The sequence below is a fragment of the Cydia amplana genome, chromosome 1 (assembly GCF_948474715.1).
Source record: "Cydia amplana chromosome 1, ilCydAmpl1.1, whole genome shotgun sequence".
Classification (NCBI taxonomy): Eukaryota; Metazoa; Arthropoda; class Insecta; order Lepidoptera; family Tortricidae; genus Cydia; species Cydia amplana.
Window position 1 is genome coordinate 11546879 of NC_086069.1, and position 24353 is coordinate 11571231.

The 24353-nt window shown below is 35.6% G+C and overlaps 1 protein-coding gene across 1 annotated transcript; it reads right to left on the reverse strand.

The window, feature by feature from the left end:
- Window positions 1-5094: 5094 nt before the first annotated feature.
- LOC134648440 (uncharacterized) lies at window positions 5095-22607 on the reverse strand. The gene is made up of 2 exons (XM_063502964.1): window positions 22444-22607; window positions 5095-6196 (listed from the first exon to the last, which is right to left on the reverse strand). Exons 1-2 carry the CDS (start codon window positions 22480-22482, stop codon window positions 5111-5113), a joined length of 1125 nt encoding a protein of 374 aa, XP_063359034.1. The 5' UTR covers window positions 22483-22607; the 3' UTR covers window positions 5095-5110.
- Window positions 22608-24353: the final 1746 nt, after the last annotated feature.

The window sequence follows — 24353 nt, forward strand, 5'->3', positions numbered from 1 at the left end:
TCTCATTGTTTAAATTTAGGTTCTAAGTTCGGTATCATTTTCAACTAAATCAAAGATGTAGGTAGACGTAGATTTCATCTAAATGAGAGTAGCGATTATTTCCCAAAAATCGAATTTTACTGGACGCAATATTTCCTTTCGCAAAATTTACCATTTTATTCTTTCTCAGTCAGGGCTCGGAAACTGTTTTATTTTTCAAACCGGTTTCGTTCATTCACCCGGGAATGAAAAGGATTTCGTTTCCGATTGCGGTTACCGGTAAAAGAAGGGTGAATTGCAGAAAATATGTAGGTACCTTTCGGATTTCGTAACTAAACTGAGAATAAACGAAACTGATAATTTTTGTAACAAAACTGATAACTTAAGGCGTACATTTTAAACCTATGCCCAGTTTCGTTACGTAACGAAAAGTAACGAAACTGAGAAGGATATATGAGAAATCATACCCTCAAAAAATATTTATCGTCAAACGTGTCATATATTGCTTTAAAACCTTGTAAATTTGTAGGAAGTAGAGTAGAAACAATCGTTTATGAATAAAGCTGTGTACGATAATGAAACTATTTACTGGGAAACTCGCCGTTAGTCACTCTGAGATTTTTAAACCACTAACACCACGCATCCATCCATGAGCCACTTCGTTGAAAAACAAAAGGGTTGTTGCTGTGTTCAACGACTCGCCAGTTGTGCCACCGTGTTGCAGAATAATGACAAGTAATTATACTAATATTTTAAACCATATTTGGGATTAATCCTCCGTAATTAACCCTGAGTAACGAAAGTTGTAAAAGTTGGGATAGTAGGTATGTATTAATACTAAAATGACATATTATTCCAAAACACGTCTCAATTACTTTTTTTGTAATCGGCTATTATGCCTTTCTAAGAAGTTTCAAAGCATTAATTTGTAATGGAATCAAACTTTCAACCCCTTTTTATCCCTTCTAGGTAATGAATTTTTGAAAACGCAGAAATTATAATACTTTTCTTGTAAGTCCCAAACTCAAAAAAATATTTGGTCTCTATACAAAATTTCAACTTTTTTTCACCACGTTGGGGGATGAATTTTAAAAACGCTGAAATTAGTTTTCTTGTTTTGTAATAATATACCTTTTCACGAAGTTTCAAATTCCTAGCTTAAAATAAAACTTGTACCCCATACAACCTTTCATCCCCGTTTTAACCCCCTTAGGGGTTGAATTTTTCGTCTTATCTCTAGTAAACTTTATAAATGCAACCTAGTGTGGAAATTTCAACTTTCTAGCTTTTGTAGTTTCGGCTCTGCGTTGATGAATCAGTCAGTCAGTCAGTCAGTCAGTCAGGACACGTGCATTTATGTACATGTATAACCTATAGATGAAATGAAAGAGCTCATTTTGAGAACTTCACTTTTTCAACACGTAGCTTTGAAGTTATTTAAGAAAATAGCCAAAAAATGACTACCGCCCCTCTTTATCTCCGAAACGACTGGGTCAAAATTTTTGAAAAATACACTTTACAATAGTTATTTACCTATAGATGACAGGAAACCCTATTAAAGCCTGACCAGGAATAAATTATCATTGTAAAGAGGGCGCTATTATTCTCTTTTATATCGCCGGGTGATAATACGTTTGTGCGATATCCATTTTGAGCGAAACCGTTATTTAATGATTTCTATAATAACAAAAAATATTCTATCATTGACACTAACCGGTTTAGAAAAATATCATTTTTCAAAAATGTTGTGCTATATCCGTATTTAACTATAGGATATTTATACACTCTGTTAACAGAAAATTATCACAAAAGTGAGACATATCCACAACTTTTGTGTCATATCATACATTGTACGTTTAACATTTACTCGTAAAAAACGAATATGGTAATAATAAAAATCCTTTTATTTTATGATTACCACTATAGTCTATTTTTTTTATTCGGTAGACTTAACTGACATTTCATAGTATGAAATGACATTTTATGTTCATACTATGAAATGTCATTTTAGTCTACCGAATAAAAAAATAGACTATATATTCACAATATTGGTATGGAACTATAAATAGAAAACATATGTGCCTAAATGATAAATAAGTTCAATATTTCTTAAATGTAAAACATTTCGAAACATATTTTTTTTGCTACTTTTCCCTCTCTTGCAAACCAATGTAAGTGGCGGCACAAACGTATTCTCATTCTCACCCGACGATATGGCAACCGTTCTGTATAGTCTGAACAATGTGGATTGGCAACTCGTTATTTTGACTTACATATAATATAAGTACTTTTATTCACCGTAATCATAATCAGAATCCAAATATTCGGTGATCCCATTTTTTGATTGTTGGTTTTACCGTATACAATTCATGTATTACACGTCACACATAGGTCAAATTTACCTTACATAAGGGTCTGCTACATTGTAAATTAACAAAATTGACCGTCTCCAAAGCACATAGCAAAGAGAACAGAGTGGTATAGAGAGTTATTGTCATTAACACAATCTCGAGTAACTATAATTTGATGTGTGGGGTGAGATAGGGTGGGCTAGTAGACAACTTTATTTTAGATACAAATGCAATGCTTACAGCTTTTGATATAGATGTCGGTTTCTTTTTAGAGCGATTGGGTTGGAAAGGCTCGCTCTTTAAATGTTGATAGTATTCATTTTAGTGCGGTTAAGGACAGTTTTATTTTAAAACAGAAAAGTAGTTTTGTTATGTTAAATTATTCAGTTAAAAAAAAGATAAAAAAAAGATAAAAGATAGTTTATTCAAGTAGGCATAATTACAATGCGCTTATGAACGTCAAATAAAGCTAGATATATATAACAATAAACAATACACTCTTTTTGTTTGGGCAGTCGTGTAAAAAATGAAGTTAATTGTTTTTATTTATTATAATGACTTTATGGTGAGAGTTTCTAGTCCGATTAATCGATCTAACAGGAAAAAAAGGCCAGGTAGACCGATCACTCGAACTAAGCGGAATTGCGAATCCATGCAGGCCGATTAGTCGATCTAACAGGAATTAAAAAGACCAGGTAGACCGATCACTTGGGCGACATGGAATTGCGATTCCATGCAGTCCGATAGACGAACCAACGGGAAAAATAAATCCACGTCGTCCGACTAGTAGGACAGAATAGTCGGACTACGTGGCCACAGGGGTAAAAAAGCGGCCAAGTGCGAGTCGGACTCGCCCATGAAGGGTTCCGTATTTAGGCGATTTAAGATGTATAAAAAAAAAACTACTCACTAGATCTCGTTCAAACCAATTTTCGGTGGAAGTTTACATGGTAATGTATAGGTGAACCAGGATCTATTGAGGGTGCGCCATGTTGCGGAATTTCACTGGAACTAATTTTTTCATACTACACTGAATTGTCACCCTATACATGAGAATAACAGCGCCCTCTTGACAATTATCATATATTACTGGTCAGGCTATACATCATATATTTTTTTTAGTTTTATCATTCTCTTATTTTAGAAGTTACAGGGGGGGGGACACACATTTTACCACTTTGGAAGTATCTCTCGCGCAAACTATTCAGTTTAGAAAAAAATGATATTAGAAACCTCAATATCATTTTTGAAGACCTATCCAAAGATACCCCACACGTATGGGTTTGATGAAAAAAAAAATTTTGAGTTTCAGTTCGAAGTATGGGGAACCCCAAAAATTTATTGTTTTTTATTTCTATTTATTCTATTTTTGTGTGAAAATCTTAATGCGGTTCACAGAATACATTTACTTACCAAGTTTCAACAGTATAGTTCTTATAGTTTCGGAGAAAAGTGGCTGTGACGGACGGACAGACAGACGGACAGACAGACAGACATGACGAATCTATAAGGGTTCCGTTTTTTGCCATTTGGCTACGGAACCCTAAAAAGGTGGGTCAAAGTCATATGGCGTTCTAAAAATAATTAAAAATATTAAAAGGAAAAATATACCTATCTATAACACCGTGTTTTTATTGAATTCCGTTAACTTCGGAGTATGGTTAAGTACGTTTATGAAAACTAAATGGCATAGTTAATTTAAAAAAAAAGTTGTAAAGTTACCTACATTTATCTCAACCAAACACCAAACAATTCTGTGACATATCAATGTCATTTCGAACATCGATCGTCCGAGATAGTACTTAAGTTTAGTAGCAAATGTATGAACTGATACTAAACACTAATCAAAATGTAAACAACAGGCCCTAAGCAAGTATATACACGCTCGTAGGGGCCTTATCAGAAAAAAATAAACTATTGATTATCTCCGAAATGGAGTTAATTAGAATATCGGTGCCTTTGATAGTTACTTGATATAAGCTTAGGATACACCCATGAAATTAACAAAAAAAATAACAAGGTGTAAGTATATCTTTTTTTTACATTTTTAACTTTTATCCTGTGTCGAAAGATGGCAATAAATTTACTGTGAGTAGTGTTTATTATCAGCAATTCCATATTTAGGAAATATATTTAGTAAATTGAATTTGGGGTGGATTTGCTGTTGATAATGCAACACTAACACGATTTTACATATTTCATTTTCTTCTCCCATTTATTCTAGCAATAATAACACTAATTCATTTATTATTCTTAGGTAAATCAAACATCAAACAGGTAATTTACCATGACAGTATACACTATACACTCTATTCTCTTTGGTATAAGCTAGACGTATGCAAAGTTTAATTACTTATTTCAAGTTATTTCTTCCAGTTGGAATTGTATTAACAGATTATTGTATTAACAGTGTAAATAACAGATCTAACGTGTTAATATAGGTATATAAATCTTATAATTTATTATAATTAATGTATTTATATTTATCGAGACCACCGAGACCCTCCAACAAAACAATAATACGAATATATTGCACGACAGTCTTAGATATAAACACAGACAGTATTATTTGTTTTTAAATAAACACTCACTTTGTTTCAGATAAATACTTACCATAAAGGTAATTTATGCATATTGACAGGGCTCGGAGAAAGATACACTTTTGTAACCCGTCTTCTAGCCTGAGGTTTTTAAAGAATCAGACAGTTTTTAAAGACACCTGTTTTTTGATGATCTTGAATATTTTAAGGCAATATCAAAACTACTGCATGGTACGCCTGTCAATTGATGAAAGGGCTGAAGGCGTCGTTCAAATTTTGCGGACTGAAGGCCATATTACTGTGTTTGTAGTTAATATATGGCGATATAGAGGTGGATGAAATAAGTGCCGGTTCAATGTAACTGTCTTGTACTCCTTCGTCCCCTTGGTAGTGCGGGGTCTCGTGGTGGTAATTTGGAACAAGACGGCCAGGCGGTTCTGCGTACTGACCTCCCACAATCACATGGTCACGGTTATCGTACTCGTTCGCTTTGGGCTTGCCTTTCAAAGGTCTATATTTGTGAATACTCTGTGAATCATGATGTTTGCTAATTTGTTTGGTAGGCTGATATTCCTTTATTGGGTGTTGTTTATATATATCTGCATAAGAATCGAATTTGAATTCTGTAAACTTTTGCGGTTCCACGTGCTCATATTCTTCTATTTCGGGCTTAGCATAAACTGGATGATGTTTGGAATAGGCATTGTAAGCATCTGTGTTGGCATCTTGGTTATAGCTGTTCAGTGATTGGAACTGCTGTTGGTCAAAGTCAGCGAAATTGTTGCTGGGGTTTTCGAAAGTTGATAATCCCGTCGGAAAATTGTTCGTTAAAGGATTTCCATAAGAATCTACAGGGGGTTCTCCATAGCTTTGTTTCGGTGGTTGCACGTATTCTTGTGCTAATTCTTTAGGAGGTTCACCAAAACCAACAGGTTCTTGTGGGTAGTATGACTGAGGCCGTGGTTTAGGCGGCCGCTGTGGCGGTCGACCGTAATAGGGTTTTGCCGATTGGTATCTTGGTTTTGCGTTTCGTTTATTATATTTGTTATACTTAGACCGTAATTGTTTCATCTTATATTTTTTAACAGTCAATCGGTTAGGGGGAGATGGCGGCGTCCCGTACATTGGTTTGAGCGAGCCACGTTTCGGTTTCTTATGCCAGTATCTTAGCTTACTTGCCCGTTGATTGGAATTACCCGTTTTGAAGGTATTTGGTGGATACCCAGTTATTAATATTGCTTCTCTTTTGGCCCGCCGACCGGTTCTTTTCTCAACTAGCTCTTGCTTTGTGCTCTCTGCTCCGATGCATGTTACTGCGACCGTTATCTGTAAAGGAGAAAAATGAGAATTAACTTGACAGTTCAAGAATTTATGCGTGTGTCTTAAAAATTCATGTGAAAGGTATTTGGGGATTAGGCGACTTTAATTTTTAATTTTTAACTCATGGGGCATATTGAGAGTTTGTGGAATATCATTAGTAAGACAAGTGTTTTGTTGAACATGAATATCAGGATGTTCCTAGAAACGCTAGCGTTGTCCCGACATTTTGTCACGACTCACTTAAGCCTGGAAGTTCGTTTGGCAACTCGGTTTAGGTAGGTATATATAACTATTTATTAGGAACATAATTAATCATTTTCGCACTGGTACGTTCCTTTTTTACGAGAAAATTGATAGATGCTAGGGACTATCTGTACCTATGCGGAAGATTTTATATTAAAGGCATTAGACTCAATCTTACCGAATCTTAGGGATTCAAGAGCGTGTTTTCGTGATGAGATGAAGTGAAGGATGATTTGGATCAGTGGATGATATTTTATTATCTTTTTAGAGTAAGTATTAGGTACTACTATATTTAGGGAGGTTATGTTTTTATTTTTATTTTGTTTTATTTTATTGTAGTTATTTCGTTTTATTTACCAACTTTTTTGCTACCAGGACAAATATTGAAAAGGAAAGACGTGTAAGCCTTTTTAGGGTTCCGTAGCCAAATGGCAAAAAACGGAACCCTTATAGATTCGTCATGTCTGTCTGTCTGTCTGTCTGTCCGTCTGTCCGTCTGTCCGTCTGTCCGTCTGTCTGTCCGTCCGTATGTCACAGCCACTTTTCTCCGAAACTATAAGAACTATACTGTTGAAACTTGGTAAGTAGATGTATTCTGTAAACCGCATTAAGATTTTCACACAAAAATAGAAAAAAAAACAATAAATTTTTGGGGTTCCCCATACTTCGAACTGAAACTCAAAAATGTTTTTTTCATCAAACCCATACGTGTGGGGTATCTATGGATAGGTCTTCAAAAATGATATTGAGGTTTCTAATATCATTTTTTTCTAAACTGAATAGTTTGCGCGAGAGACACTTCCAAAGTGGTAAAATGTGTGTCCCCCCCCCCTGTAACTTCTAAAATAAGAGAATGATAAAACTAAAAAAAATATATGATGTACATTACCATGTAAACTTCCACCGAAAATTGGTTTGAACGAGATCTAGTAAGTAGTTTTTTTTTATACGTCATAAATCGCCTAAATACGGAACCCTTCATGGGCGAGTCCGACTCGCACTTGGCCGCTTTTTCCTTTGTGCTTCAGTTCTGAATTAGTATCATATTTTGCCGTTTCTTATTTACAGTTAGGTGCAAAACTGTCCAGTGATAGGCATTTGTATCGAATTTCAAGGAGTACTATTATATATTAATCATATACGTATAGTTAAGGTAGGTATACCTTTGCTTGGTATCAATTTCTCCACATTCTACTAAGATTCTAAGTTGGGACAGTTTTGCACCTAACTGTAGCCTTTGGCTTGTTTGGTACATGGTGGTGGAAGAACTTTAACCTTTTCTTTAAATATGGATTTTTAAAGTTATTTAGCATTATTCATGTAGATAAATGTCAATTTTTTCTATGGATAACTTCGGAGATAAGGCGGGGGGAATGGTATTTCAAAAAAATAGTTTTGGAATTTAACGTAATTTGAGCTTTTTTTAACGATACCCCACTTGATCTAGTAACTAGACTTTGAAATTTCGCCCCCTTTCATATTGGGCATTTTCCATAGTTAATAAAAATGTAAAAAAATTAAACTTTTAATGCGTCTGGGTTAGCTTTATTCATGACTATTCCAAATCGATAGCTTAAGTAGTTCTAGAGATATTTAGCGATGTGACAGACGGACTGACAGACGGACAGAGTCGCACCATAAGGGTTCCTTTTGTACCTTTTTGGTACGGAACCCTAAAAAATCATGGCCATATATTTATAAATTTATTTCTTCTGTCATGTCTGCCGCATGCCGAATGATTTGTGGGCCAAGATAACCACGGAGTGGGTGCCCCACGAGTCAAACCGCGGATCCGGCAGACCTCGTCGGCGATGGCGGGATAACTTAGACTCCTTTTTGAGCGACTGGCCAGATATAGCTCAGAACCGGGATGAATAGAGGAAGAGGGGGGAGGCCTTTACCCAGCAGTGGGACACACTATTATGTCCCACTGCTGAGCAAACCACTGGTGAGCCTATGCTCACAATAAATAAATAAATAAATTTTAATAACTGATTATGCAAATTTGCTTTGTCTTTTTGGTTTCCTCGTATTTGATATGAAAAGTATTTTACAGTACATATGGGGCTACTTTTCCGCACTAGTGCGTAAAATAGCACTTTTCGTGCGTATGTCGAGACTTTAAAGTGCCATATGTACTGTAAAACGTTGTTCGATACACGTGCGAATAGGTAATTCGCGACTCGTGTCGATTTAAAACACTCCCTTCGGTCGTGTTTTAATTTATCGCCACTCGTTTCGAATTTCCTCTTTTTCGCACTTGTATCGAAAATAACTATTTTTAACTGGGTGATAGGCATCAAGCATAATTTCATCACTTTGTTAACAATCTTCTGTACTAAGTAATAGCTCCAGTTTAGCCTATTATGACGGAAGGGTAACTACGGAACCTTACACTGAGTATGGCCCGACATGATCTTGACCGGTTACAGATAAAGCTTGTCGGGTTATTCGGACCCGACCTGTATATGGAACTGTGCACATCTTCTATAAAAACGAAGCACACAGTTACGCACACTCAGACACCCGTGATTTACTTTTTTCGAGAACCTCGTCGGGAATGCGTCTTTGTCGTGTAATTAATTGAGATTTACAGAAAGTAACTGTAAATACGTGTCTGCAATATGTGGTTGTTATAACAATGTATGTTGTGGCAGACGTTTTAATTGTAGCAATTAGGATTTCCGAATCGGATGTATGCCATGATTTAAAAACTCTTGAAGTTGGGTGTCAGTATGGTTTTCACTACCTGTAATTTTTTTCCAAAAGCCCAATGTTTGGTAGTTTTTTTTTTTCTTCCTTGCAGTCAGTTAGAAAGTGAAAACTTGTGTGAAGATAACAGTTAACGAAGAAACAAATAAGCTAACAGATAGACATAACAAATCAACTACTTATAACGAATTTCCTCCTCTATTATAGTTAGTGATCTACACATTGTAGTAACCATAAGAGAGTAAAAGTTTGTGCAGTTGGTGACAAATAAAATTTTGACTACCAGTAGGTATGTTACCTACTAGTTACATAATTTCCATAATTATGTAACTTTTTGAGTCATGAAGTCATGAGGCACTGCATACAATATAACGTACATATATGTATTTCTTCAAATCTTTTAATGATTTGACAGCTCAATTCAAAATATAACTTTTGTCTCTGAATATCGATATTAACACAATTAAATAAATATTACTTTTATCAAAACAAACACCCAATATTTTAGCAAAAATCGTGACGAATACTCGTATATTTAAACATTTCAGGAATGTGTTACAATTAGCGCTTTGTTATTAAGACGAAACAGGAGCCGAGATTTAAATATTTTAGGTAAATATACCCGTCTCGCTAACGGAAGCGGCTCCTGAAACTAGTGCGATAAGGACAAGGCGAAAAATCCTGCGTAAAAATCTCAAAAATCGAGGTTTCGTACTCGACTGTTTCCTCCTCCAAAACTTAACCAATCGTAACCAAATTTGGAAATCTAATTGATTATGAAATTATCTGTGTCGGACCGTTTTGCTTTTTTGGCTACTAGCGCCTTAAAAAACAAAAGTTTCAAAAAAAGCAAAACGGTCCGACACAGATATTGACAATATTAATCTGTGAGTACGTTTGTATGGAGAAATGACCACTCCTGTTGCCTCTTAAACTTATGATGTTGATAAGTACAGCAGTAGCTGCGTGACAGCAACGGCCCAGTTTCACTTTTAGATGATTCGTCATTTTGCATTCTTTGCCATGTTTGTTTCAGTTTTTATATTTTTACGATTACGGAGATGGATCTCATGATGCATTTGGTTTTTATTCTGGCGCGAAATAACTGATCACCGATCAGCCATGAAGTGTTAATATCTTCGCAGCTCATTATTTAAGCAGATAAAATCATCATCTTTACATTTATAAAATAAAAGATTGTAGCTCAAGCCTTATTGAGGTTACTGTGGGTGGACTAGGTCGATATGTTTAAAATTGTCCTATAATATTTATTTATTAGTGTAGAAAAAAAAGACAATATTTTAAGTTAAGTCGATTTTAAATGAACATTAGGTATTTATTACGCATGAACAGAATTTTATCAATCTTAAAATACGACGGTACTTAACAATAAAACCTACCTGTTGGTAACTTAAAGTAAACATGGATACACAACGCCACACCTAATATTTATTTATTTTTTCATACAACATGACACTCCTTACATGTGCACGTAGTATTCAAGTCTCGGATGTGTATGTCTTTATCTGTATGATAATCGTGATCCCGGGGGTCACTATACAAACAGGAGAAATTCGCCATTGCGACAGCACCACACACGCCTCCGTGCGTAAAGATGGACGTAACTCGCATACCTCCGTATTTAAATTACGCCCTTTTCTGTAGCTGTTACGCGATAAAGTGAATACTGTTTAGAAGTTGATTAACTTTCTTAAACTCGTGTCTGTGTTGCTTATTAATGAAATTCCAAAAACACGGGTTTCTAGGATGTACACCGTGGGCTGGTAAAACCCAACAGATTTTAACCACGCATTCCTGAGGTCATAATGAGCAAAAATGTTACTTATAATTAGTTTTGGTAAAAAAAAATTACATTTTCTGCACACGACACGTTCTTTCTTAATAAAAAATAGTTTCTTTTTTATTAACAGAAAAAAAATGAGCGTTTCCTTTAAAACTTCAATGCATGTCACTTACGGTAGCCCGGTAGGTATGTCTAAGAGCCCGTACCATGAGTCACTGACAGTGTCAAAACTGACATATACGCTATCGAGAACGTAATTTACTTTCTATACATCTCGTTGGCACTAATATACGAGTACGAGCGAGATGTATAGAAAGTGAATTACGTTCTCGATGGCGTTTATGTCAATGCCAAACTGATGGTAGCCGTAAAGGTAAGTAAGTCACATAGTGGCAGCATCGCACCCAAAAAGGCGTTTTCACTAAGTTATTACAGACACGAATTGTCATCATCTCTAAAGCAAGACCGATTTCAGATAAATTTGTATGACATTTTAGTTACTAAAATTAAATGCGGTCAAGAATACACCCTTAATATCTGTCGGGTTTAACCAGCCCACGGTGTATAATTCCCTAATTAATAATTATAAATAATTACATTTTTAGTAATAATAGAGAAAATGAAATAATAAAGATATACTACACAATTCATAAGTTTTAAACGTCACGATATCACCTTTTTGATATAATAGGAAATGAATTGAATGCTTCCTCTCAAGGCAAAGGTAGGAAATGGGTTCGAGCACCCGCGACCGCAGCCACGACTGTTAATTATTAAACCGTTATTTGCATTTTACTGTAACTACTTGCTGCATGCCGCAGTGTCTAACTGCCGTATTCGAACTTCAAGATCCGACAAGGGACGACACGTACTAGATCCATTCTAGATACGTTATAGTTTAGATATCAGCTAGTTCTCTTTTGCAGCGCAATTCGGGCAACCAATGTCACTTTTACGTTCGATAGAGTTAGATATCTATTAGATGTGAATTGGATTTCTAATCTTGTGGAAACCTTTCAAGAGTATCTCCAGAATCGCGGAAATGTCAAATTTGACAGGTTAGATCTTAAACATATCGTTATCGTATCTTGGTGATGTCTAAAAGATATCTAATAGATGTCTATTTCAATATCCGAATCGGGTCCTAAGCATCTCTAGCTTTCAAGACACATTCTTTGACCGAGCGAAAGTGAAGGTCTCTATTTCAGCTAAAATCTTTCGTATGTCTTGATGTTCTCGACTACAGGTCGCATTTTTCAACGGATTCTCCTGAAATTTGGTGAGCAGGTTGGATAATTACTTACCTTATAGTTTTGTGTCGATTCCGTTTTTTGATTATTTTTAATAATATTAAATTTTTCAAATGCATTTGTAATTATAGTGAAACGGAAATAAACCTATGTATGTGTACCTATGTGGAAAAATGGACTAAGTTGACATGGTTGTTTTTAGCAGGGATCGGAACCGGTTTTTTGCAAAAATAGATATAACCATAAGTATTTTTCGACTTATTTTATTCTCTAAATGTAGCACTCAGTTGTGTTTTTAGGTTACGACTTCGTATTATTAGATTGCCCAATTAGAAATGAAGTAATTAGCAAAGAACGAAAAAATACCGTTTCCGTTCCCATACAAATAATACCGGTATCCGATCCCTGGTTTTTAGAGGCTAGCTAATACGTATAAACGAAAAAAAAAATACGGGGGACCACCTGTTCGGAAGTTAGTAGCTATGGCGAATAAAGTCAACCCAGGATTGTACGTCTATTCTGTGGACAACTTCTGGTGCTTTCTAAGGACCATCAGTTGTTCTTGGACGTAGGGTTAACAACCATGCACTGATCTAGTGTAATAAATTGCATACCAACACAAGTATTAAAAACGTTAGGAACAATCGTGCCAAGCGGCATCGCCTGAGACAAAAGTGCATACTCACAGCATTCACTTTTAGCCGACGAATTCAATTACAAAACATTAAAAAAATTTAAAGGCTTTATCTCGGAAACTATTCAATCTACAGAGATAATTCTAGTGTCGTATTGTAGAAAACTTAGTCTTCTTTAAAAACGCCCTAAAAAGGTACTATCAAAAACTAGTCTGATAGGGTTTCGGTTTTTTCGAAATTTGATTAAGTTGCTTTCGATGCTCGAGGTCACAAACCTGGATTATTAATTGGGTCAACATCATAAATAAGTCTGCAAAAAATCAGAACTACCGGATTTGACGCAAAAGAGCCACGTTACAAAATTCGACAAATTTACTGGACTATTAAGTATATTACATAATAATATTATGGTTACTTAATTGTGCAAGATTATGTAACAAAAAGAAGCATTATTTTTTAAAAAATACTTAATCCTCTTTCATTTTAAGGTATGTACCTACCAATTTATTTCATCCGACAGTCAAAATTGTCTTCATAGAATTGTCGTAATATAGTTGCCACTGACCCCTCTCTAAACCAGGTAAACCAGACATATTGAGGGTGAAGTGTTCGCTCTCTGAATATGCTAATAAAACTATTGGCATATAATCAAAAATGATTTATATGTATGTTACTTACTACTAGCGCCATCTATCCACAATGTGTGTGTAACCTATGAGTACCGTTACTTGTTGAATAAATGTCAGTATACTCAGTATGTTGTTAATAATCAAACATACGCTAATATTCTAAACATTTTCTCGAAAATCATTTGAACATCTCATAGTCATAGGTCATAGGTTAACCCTTTAGGTACCAGACTGTCATTTCAAAAATGACAATCGAATGTCAGTCTTATTCATCGAAAACAGAACACATGTTTGAAGTGCCGTAAGTGGGAAATATATATCCCTTAGCCTGGTAAAGGGTTAAAGTTAAATTGAATAGAAATTGAAATTGAAATTTTCTATTTCAGACATAATATCGTCCATATCATTGGTTAGTAACAAAAATCAAAACAAAACAAAGCAATTAAAAATAACGTTAGTATTACTTACGGCTAAAATACAAACTAATAACTAAACATACAACTACGCAGTCTAGATTGCCTGCTGTCACCGGGCAATCCAGCTTGCTGGCCACCACACGTAGACGTAAAATACTTAGCATGTTATTATACCTACTTAAGTAAATGTTAACTAAACTGTCTTGTCCAACTCCTACTTAATTTTTATTTTTAATTTATTTATTTTATTATTTTTAATCAATCTGCCCTGAATGGTATCCAAAGAAACTAACAGTTTTGTTTCCGAGTAAAAAAGTGTTCTTGGGATATTCCATGTTCGCGACAATGTCACAATGAATTTTCACATAATTATTAACTAGAGATTACCGATTCTTCCTCAGTCGCACACGAGTTGTAATTGCGTGGGAGATAGAAATCTCCAATGTAAATAGATTTTATTAGAATGAAATGGAGGGTCCTCATCCTCAAGCCATGAAGTGTAGCGAATTGATTTAGAACCGGTTATCGCCTTAGTTCTTGAGCCGCGCGTAGTTTGAATACGCAAATCCCTAAACTTGCGGCCTCCTAGCCTAGTCGGTAGTGACCCTGCCTATGAGGCAGTAGGTCCCGGGTTCGAATATGTATATTGTATATATCGAATATGGGTATGTATACAGTGTGGAAAGATAAGTCGGGCCCTGGAGGGAATCTAACTTAAATCCTTAAGCTGGCTCATTTTACTTAAAGGAGGCATTCCAGCATTTTCTAAAACTCGCTTGCCTCGCCCGGGACTCGAACGAACTAAAATTAAAAAAACAAAACAAACAAACAAACTCCCTATTTTATTATACTAATCGATAGTATTATTATTCAGGATAAAATTTCTCTAACAACGACACGACATGACAAAATAAGATCAGTTCACGACGGACAGCAAGACCCGACAGACTGTTCAAATTTATTATACTACATAAATTACCTCACACATGTAGGTATTTAGGTATGTCGTAACTTAACAAGTAATGAACGTTATAAAAGGTGTTACGCTGATGAAAGAGGATGGGAAGACGTATTCATCTAATTATGTGGTGAAAGTGCAAGGACAGTTATAGTGGTAGGCAAATAGAATGCCTACCGATACCACCTATTAAATTAATAAATGTTGCAGTTAATTAATAATACGTTTTAGCTATGAACGGGATAGCTTATGGTTGCTGGTGAACACACAAGGACGGACGATTCAAGAAAATATTTATTTTTCATTAATTACATTGTAATCACGCAATTTTCACTCCCCTCGTCACATCCGTCGATGGAGTCTTCGCTCCGCAAATGTCCACCTTCATCAAACATCTCGGTGCTTAAGAAGAAATAATTTCCGTTTTTCAAAGTCTAGAAGGTTACCGTCAAGAGTTAACCATCACAAGAAGGTGCTACATAGGTAGGTATAGGTACGTACTTAAACTACTAATATGAAAAGTTGAAAACGGTTAAGATGGTAACGTAGGACGTGTAGTCTACTTACTTAAATTTTTTAAATCTATTTTCAACCAAAAGTAGGGAAATTATATAATGTAATTTTTTAGATCAATTCCCAGGCGGGCAAAACCTTTTATAGCTTTTTTCTACTCCAGCACTTAAATGTGTCAATTAAATGACTGACAGTGATATCTACGAGGGGTATTCAAAATATTCTCGGTATGAGAATGAAAACAAACAAGTACGAAAAGTTTGATATTTTTATTTTTCAATATGGAGTATATTGAATATATATATGTTCATACACTTAAAAGATCGATCAATTATTTTTTTTAATCCCTCGTAAAAATATTTTTTATCTTTCGTGTAAAAATGCTCCTCCACTGCCGCCTTCAATGCTTCATCGGCAGAAAATTTATTTCCACGCAGATCCTTTTTAAGATTGGGGAGCAAAAAGAAGTCGCTGGGGGCTAAGTCCGGACTATACGGTGGGTGAGGAACAGTTTTAAACCCACGTTCAACAATAGCTGCCTTGGCAATATGAGCAGTATGGACGGGGGCGTTGTCATGCAGAAGCAGAATACCTTTGGTTAACTTTCCTCGCCTCTTTTCTTTAATTACATCCTTTAATTGACGTAGAATGTTAGCGTAGTACTGTCCTGTGATATTTACACCTTTTTCTTTATAATCGATTAGTAATACTCCTTCACAATCCCAAAATATCGTGGCCATGACCTTGCCAGCTGAAGGGATGACCTTCAACTTCTTGGGATGAGCTGAACCCTTAATGTGCCACTGCATGGACTCTTGTTTACTCTCTGGGTCATAATGATGAACCCAGGTTTCATCTCCAGTAACTATTCTTTGCAGCACCTCATCAGGATTTTCACCGCACAGGTCAATAAAATCGGAACAACAAGCTACACGCATGTCTTTTTGAAGCCGAGTCAGCATTCGCGGAACCCATCTTGCACTTACTTTTGACATATTAAGATGGTCATGTATAATATCATGTACGGTACCAATAGAGAGATTGGTTACTTGTGCTATAGATTTTACCTTCACTCGACCATCTTCCAATATAAGTTTTTCCACTTTATCAATATTTTCTTGTGAAGTAGCTACTACAGGCCGGCCAGGTCTAGGGTCATCTTCAATACTCTCCCTTCCGCGTTTAAACTAGCTTGACCACTTTTGAATGGTAGATAAAGAAGGAGCAGACTCACGGTAAACACAATCCATTTCCTCTTTTATGGTTTTTTGATTTTTACCCTGTTTTGTCAAGAATTTTATCACGCATCGATGTTCTAATTTAGTTAACATTGTCAATTCGCACAGGATGTTCATGTTTGTTCAGCAATTGCAGAAAAACAAAAGACTATCTCGGTTCGAATTATACTTTTTTTTAATGTCAATGAATAAACCTTAGCGGCCAGTAACGAAAGAAATTTTAGAAGAGGTCGTAAGATATCAATACCGAGAATATTTTGAACGCCCCTCGTAAAGCAATGTCATTTGAATGATTTGTCTATAGGCTCATAAGATGACTGCTAGCAGTCATCTTATGAGTATAATACAACTGCTTTTTTTTTTTAAAGATACAAGTTCCGATCATCTTGATTGAAAGAGGTATGTTTTTATTTACAATAATAACTCTTTTTTTTTTTAAATAATAACTCAATTTTTTTTAAATAATAACTCTTTTTTTTTAATAATAACTCTTTTTTTTTAATAATAACTTTTTTTTTAATAATCTCTTTTTTTTTTTTTTTTTTTTTTTTTTTTTTTTTTTTTTTTTTTTTTTTTGCTGCAGCTGTCATAGAAAAAGTAATGTATGCAACAGCTCATAATTGGTTCTTAAAATTCTCGGGTCTTTTTTTACAAAACTCGACTACGTCTCGTTTTGTAACTTCGACCCTTGAATTTTAAGAACCCTTATTATATCACTGTTGCATAAACTACTATTTAACCTATTTATTTATTTAATATGAGTATTTAATGGGAATACCCACTGTTGGTACAGAATCTTAACTGTCAAAGCAAACAAAGCTATGTGCACCGAGGCTAATTGCCATACAACATAATACCATACTCACGGTTGATCAAGGACTATTAACGCCAACGACCAACCAACTAGCTAACATATCGTTACGTTTTCGTTAAACGGCGCAGTTTTCTCGGCGAAAGTGAGAACGTTCTCGCCGGTTATGGAAAAGTGCAGCATAGGTTAGGGTTACGTGGTTACGACATGGTTGTTAGGTTAATTATAGACAGCTACTTGCTTATGTTTCAGAATGATTTGACATGTGAAGTGATAGTGACCAGTGTAACCAATAATTGTCTCATTCTCTTAGTACAAAATATCGCTGTGATTTATTTACTTACCAACATAGGTATGTATATAGGTACTATTAGGTACCAATAAGCCAAAAGGACACTAAAATTGTATTAATCTTCTGTAAAACTACAGTTGAGAACCAATAAAAAACTGCCACTTCACACTTGACTGTGACGATATCGCTGTAACAGTAACAGTTTAAAGTGGTGTCATTTCATACCATGCGTGTGCACTTTCGTTTTGTAGTGCTATGCGCAGATTGTTATAACTTATAACCTATGAGTGTCGCTAAGATTACGATGTAAGCATGCGTTAAATCCAATTTTAAGGAATACTTGCGAAGGTTTATTCAATAGAAATCCCACCAAAAACATTTCATTACGTAAAATGTTGCCAAGACGCGACCATGTAGCTCTAAAAAATACAATGTTTGTTTTAGTGAACAAGACGTTTTGAATTTAACCGCGTGCTTCTTGTAGTGACTGTATAGTGTATGTATACAAAAACTGTTTTTCATAGACGTTTAGTTCAGTTAATATTCTTGTAGAGTACGATTCTAGTCTTAAAGGTTCTATCCATAACCATTTACAACTGTGCCAGGAATTATAAAGTAGGTACCTCAACTTCTTTCTATTCAAGGTTAAAGACCTTTAACCTTGAATAGAAAGAAGTTGAACATCGCCCTTAGAATTATAGTAACTTAAAATATCAAAATGACGTTATAATTTACGAAAGCTGATTTGACCGCGCTTTCTTTCCATGGGTAGGTACGTATTACGAGCTAAAATTATGGGTCAAAACTAAAAAATGCCTTTCTCGCTTAGCAGAGTAGCATTAATATGCTCATAAACTTTAACTGACGTCAGTTAACTGTACCTACGCTAAAGGTCAACATATACTTATGCTACTAAAATATTGCACAAAATAAACTATGTCCTATACGTGTGATGTACATAAGTGAATAGGTATTTAAGTTGCATTGTTGAAAACTAACCAATAACATCAATTTGCTATGCTATATTGTTATATTTACACAAAATTTGATGGAATTTTATGGAAGAACATCTCTCTAGTTACTGCATGCGACAAGAATGCTTAAAGAACCTTAGTTTTGATGCACACCGACGTAAACAATAATTTTATTTCCACATGATTTAAAAACCATCTTAATGAATGCCTGTATTTAACGAATTGGATTTAAAAAACAGTGGCTTTAATATTTAAAATCTTACTTGTTAAAACGCTCTCTACCAACATGGACAGGGCGCTATGCCGGCTATTTAACTAGTTTTGGTATCATAACTCCTTTTCCAAGTGCAAAACATAAGATCTGTAACAACTTATCGGCAAGTGGTGCCTTTCCATGCGTATGTAATTTAATCCTTACACTGACCCAGCCACTGGACCGCACGAGACTGGCTTTCAATCAGCAATCCGACTTAATTACCCGTAAACAATCTGCTTTAATACCTACCAGTATCTATACTTTAGCCTTTAGTTAAAAAAACGTATTTGAAATCATATCTATAATGAAAAGAATAATAATTAATATATGTATAGGATAGTGCTATTATGTCATTAACCATGAGTGTCAGAGCCCAACATCACTGACTCGAGACTAGAGGGACTCTGACAAAAATTTTGAATTTTGACATGTCGGCTTGTATTCTGTCTTGACATCTACCACAAAAGTAACAATATGATCAGCCACGTTACTTTCTCGAGTCAAACTGTGCCTCAGATTATATGATAGATTATATGACGCGCTTATGATAGCATTTAAAAATAATTTGCTTGCGCTGGCTGTTGTGTTTTAGGCCGCGGACTGTTTTAGGCCACTCAAGGATGTTATACATTTGGTCGAGCTCAATTAGTGGGGAAGTATTTAACCTTTTCGACGCCGTGTCAAACACAAAAGCTGTTTCTCAGACGCCACGTCACCGAAGTGTCAAATCTGAAATTGAACTTTATGCATATGCACCTAGGTCTATGTTGCTCTGTGGTCTATGACCGATTAATACGTCTTTGGCGTTGGACCTGCGGTGCGTATATATCGGTCATTGGCGTCCAAAAGGTTAAGAGCTGAAATGTATGGAGCAGTATGCACTTATGTCTCGGGCGACGCCGCTAGGCATAATTGTTCCTTGGAACATACTTGTGGTAAGTTGCGCTCTATTTCCACCTACTTTTAACTGTTAGGTCGTTTGATAAAATTTTCATATAAATTAGGGGCGAGGAATTTATTTAATAATAATGGTTTTAGGAATAGATTTCTTCTTGTTTTAGGAATAGGTTTTAGGAATAGATTGCATTCGGTACACCTACTCATATGACAAATTTATTAAATTCCGGTACCTAAAGGCTGTCTGGAAGCTGGAAGAGATCGCTTTTTAGCGTTTCTTGCATCATATTGTTTTCAGTATTAAGATGTGCAATAAATAGTATTTGTATTATATTTAACGCATCTAAGAAAACAAAACTTTACGGTCCAAAATCGACTGTAGAGGTACTTAACCATCAATTGAGGTTTCGCTAAAACTGTATCGGCGATTATGTGACGATAATAATATTGTAGGTACGTACAATCCGAATGGATTCAAATTCAATTTTATTTCTTAAAACTGTAATTACTTTAGTATTTTTAGGGTTCCGTAGCCAAATGGCAAAAAACGGAACCCTTATAGATTCGTCATGTCTGTCTGTCTGTCCGTCTGTCTGTCCGTCCGTATGTCACAGCCACTTTTCTCCGAAACTATAAGAACTATACTGTTGAAACTTGGTAAGTAGATGTATTCTGTGAACCGCATTAAGATTTTCACACAAAAATAGAAAAGAAAGCAATAAATTTTTGGGGTTCCCCATACTTCGAACTGAAACCCAAAAAATTTTTTTTCATCAAACCCATACGTGTGGGGTATCTATGGATAGGTCTTCAAAAATGATATTGAGGTTTCTAATATCATTTTTTTCTAAACTGAATAGTTTGCGCGAGAGACACTTCCAAAATGGTAAAATGTGTCCCCCCCCCCTGTAACTTCTAAAATAAGAGAATGATAAAACTAAAAAAAATATATGATGTACATTACCATGTAAACTTCCACCGAAATATGGTTTGAACGAGATCTAGTAAGTAGTTTTTTTTTTATACGTCATAAATCGCCTAAATACGGAACCCTTCATGGGCGAGTCCGACTCGCACTTGGCCGCTTTTTTTTACTACATATACCGTAAAATGGGGTGAGTAGGGGCAAAACTGACATCCAAACCTCGATAACATTTTATTTTTACATATGCAAACTGAATGGTGTATATATATATAATAAGTGTTCCGGACGTTTGTATTTTAGTTTTTATTTTATTTTGGGTAGTTCCATTTCATAACTTTGAAGATAAACAGGAAATCCCCGTAGTCCCTCGTAATTGGGGTGAGATGGGATTTCATACAAAGGTGATTTTGGAAGATTGTTGGATAGATATTTTTATGATAGTATTACTATAGCTCCATTTTAAATTGGAATAAAATGTTTTTGTAGCAGTAGCCTTAAAATCCCATCTCACCCCCTTCATCCCTTCTCTCTCCATTCATAACCCAACTCTCCCCGCGAACCCTACTCACCCCATTTTACGGTAGTACATATTTAAAAAATACCGTAGATAATTGTATGGAACGGTAAAAGTGGTCCCAAACAAGTTTAGTCCGTGACGGAATTTGTTTGTCTTAAGCTGTTTGCTATGGCTCAGTGACAGTTAACTTGCTTGCTCTCCGAAACGTCCGAGGTTCCCGTTACAACGTCATATTTATACGACTTTTAATTTGGAACAAGGGCAAATACTATGCTATGCATATTTTACGTTAAATTTATATGTCGTGATCTTACAATTTATCATTTCAAAAAGTCAAACCAAACCTAACCATATCATGTAGGGATGAATTCTAAAATGGCATTTTATGAAATTACCAAATTCTATGATCTGGCCGCGACATAATATTATACTGCAACGATAATGTGGTCAAGAATTCAAGATGCCATGATGATTATTTTACCTGTGAAAACTTGTCAAAAAACTATTACTCTATCTCTATGGTTTAGGATGTAGGTATGTGCGCCAGAGCTGCACTCTGGTGGCAGAACATTGCAGTAAACTCCCTCCCTATTGTGTAGATACTTCCATGATACTTCATATAAACTTTTTTAAATATTATTTTAATGTTTTTTTTGTGCTTATTTTGAAATCCATCGTAATGGCTTAAAACATTTAAAGTCTGTGTAATTAAATCTATACCCATTTAAATAGATGTACAAAAATAGTACTTACCTAGTTTTCTTTTTATGGGTTAGTTTTGGCTTATTTTAAAGAATTTGCAAAATGTGTAAGCCACAGGTACAAATATGGTAGAACTAGAGCCGCTTCTTTTATAGATATTTTTTTCCGTTACATTTAGGGAATGCAAATCGATTATTTTAGGTTATTTTTTGTATGGAAATAATCGGTTATTAACCGAAACCGCGGTTATTTCCATACAAAAAATAACCGATTTGCATTCCCTAGTTACATTTGAATAAAATGTGGAACCTATGTAATTTTCCACATTCGTTCAAGATTACAAAAAAGCTATTTGATTTAAAAAAAAATAGGTTTTTTAGAGCAGCGCACAAAATACCTACACCTATTCTTGCAATAACATACTTAATACATAATTGAGAGGTAGGTACTATTTTGATATAATTAAATAATAAAAACTCACCGTTAAAAATATTAAACAGACGACGTCGGACAACTGCATCTTTCACGCACGTTAAACAAAACAACTGCTACTAAAACTTTTATTTATAAGTTAGACTATCATAATAAGATAGATATAAGTGAGTGGTGTGGCCCGATCGAAAGCCAGGTAGGTAATGCGAATCGCGAGAGATGACTGCGGGCCGGTGGGCTGTGACGGGACAGCTATAGAGTTGCTGACACCACTTGTTTACTAATAAACAAACCTGTAAACAACGGCGGAACAGGCTCACAGCCATATTCGAACTTTAAAATACGTCAAATATTAGATATCGAAATGATATGGATTGGATATGTCAGTGTCAAAAGTGACGTTGACACCCACCCGCTATCTTCAGTTACCCGTGAACAAGATGCATGTAACTGCGTCGAAATATCGGGAGCTCGAAAACAAAACGAAAGGTAATCACGGTTCATATCCCGGTCAATATAAGTCTAGTGACGTTTTTGTTTGAAGAACTGTCACTTTTGACACTTGTTTGACACTGACATATCCAATCCATATTGTTTCGATATCTAATATTTGACGTTTTTTAAAGTTCGAATATGGCTGTCAACCAAATGAATTTAACAATCGTTTGCCGGCAAGGTAAATCTCATTCCACGTTTGTTAGTCATTCGTAAACTAATTCTACCACTTCGTAGTCTTGAATGATTAATATTTGCTAGGCGCTGTATATTGTATCAGCTGGCGTTTGTTTTCATTTCAGATGATAGCAGCTACATTTTTGGAGTTAGGATACTTGATCAACGGGTCTGTAGGTTTTCAAACTTGCAAGCAGGAGGGGTCAGACGTTGCTGCACCAGAATGAACTACATATTGAAAGTTATGGAACAGAATAAATAATAGTACTAAGTACAGAAGACTCACTCTCTAACAAAACGCGTCTGTTACGATCAGCACAGATATGGCCGCTAGATGGCGACAGCGCCACGCGCGGCTTATGGCTTTCCCCAAAATTGGGGCCGAACGGATGTACTTTTAGCTACCTGTAGCAAAGCGACGAAATCGCAGAGTGAGACACGCCTGGTTATGGTCACTGACGCTGCATTTTGATGCAGCGACCGTCTGCTATTAGCATTGACTTATATCTCAGGACTGACCTTACTTGCACTAAAAATGGTACTAGTTTAGCGGTGTCACCCACGAATTCGAGCCAATCGTGCAGTCTGACGCAACTAGTTGCGACCAATCGCGCTGCCGCGCGCGCGTGATGCGAACTCATCAACCAATCGCGTTGTAGCGGTGTCACACCGCTGTACTGGCCCCATTCATGCCCCATTCTTATTGCCCGTAAGGCCAGTACTGAGATATTTATACGTCAATGGCTATTAGCAATATGTATTGTTGGTTTAATTGTTTCTTTGAATAGCATTTTCGAATCAATTACTTTAAACTTAGTAGGTACAAATTGTAAATAAGTATTTTATTAGAGTCTGTGCCGAAAGAAAAGTGTCGTGGAATGTATGGGGCCCAATACATTCCACAACTCTTCTCTTTCCGCATAGACTCTAATCGACATAACTATAGCCGAATGAAAGAAGGAATAAGTAAAGTTGCTTACTTATATATAAACAAGCACCTTCTGATAACAGTCTCTATGTTTGTTTTGACATTTTGTGAAAACAGAAGAGCCAAATTTTAACAAATTGACGACATAGTTTGCATTATTTAATAGGTACTTACATGTTTCTTTATTTTGAGTGTTTGCTCCGAATCACTTTTGTGGATACAGTTACATATGTCATAGAATAGCAGTACATTTTATGGCGTTTCCGGTCATATGATATGATATGATAGAGATACAAGGAGTCCACGAAATGATGAAAAAGTTATCAAAATCTACAATCAGTAGTAGATATTGGCTACAG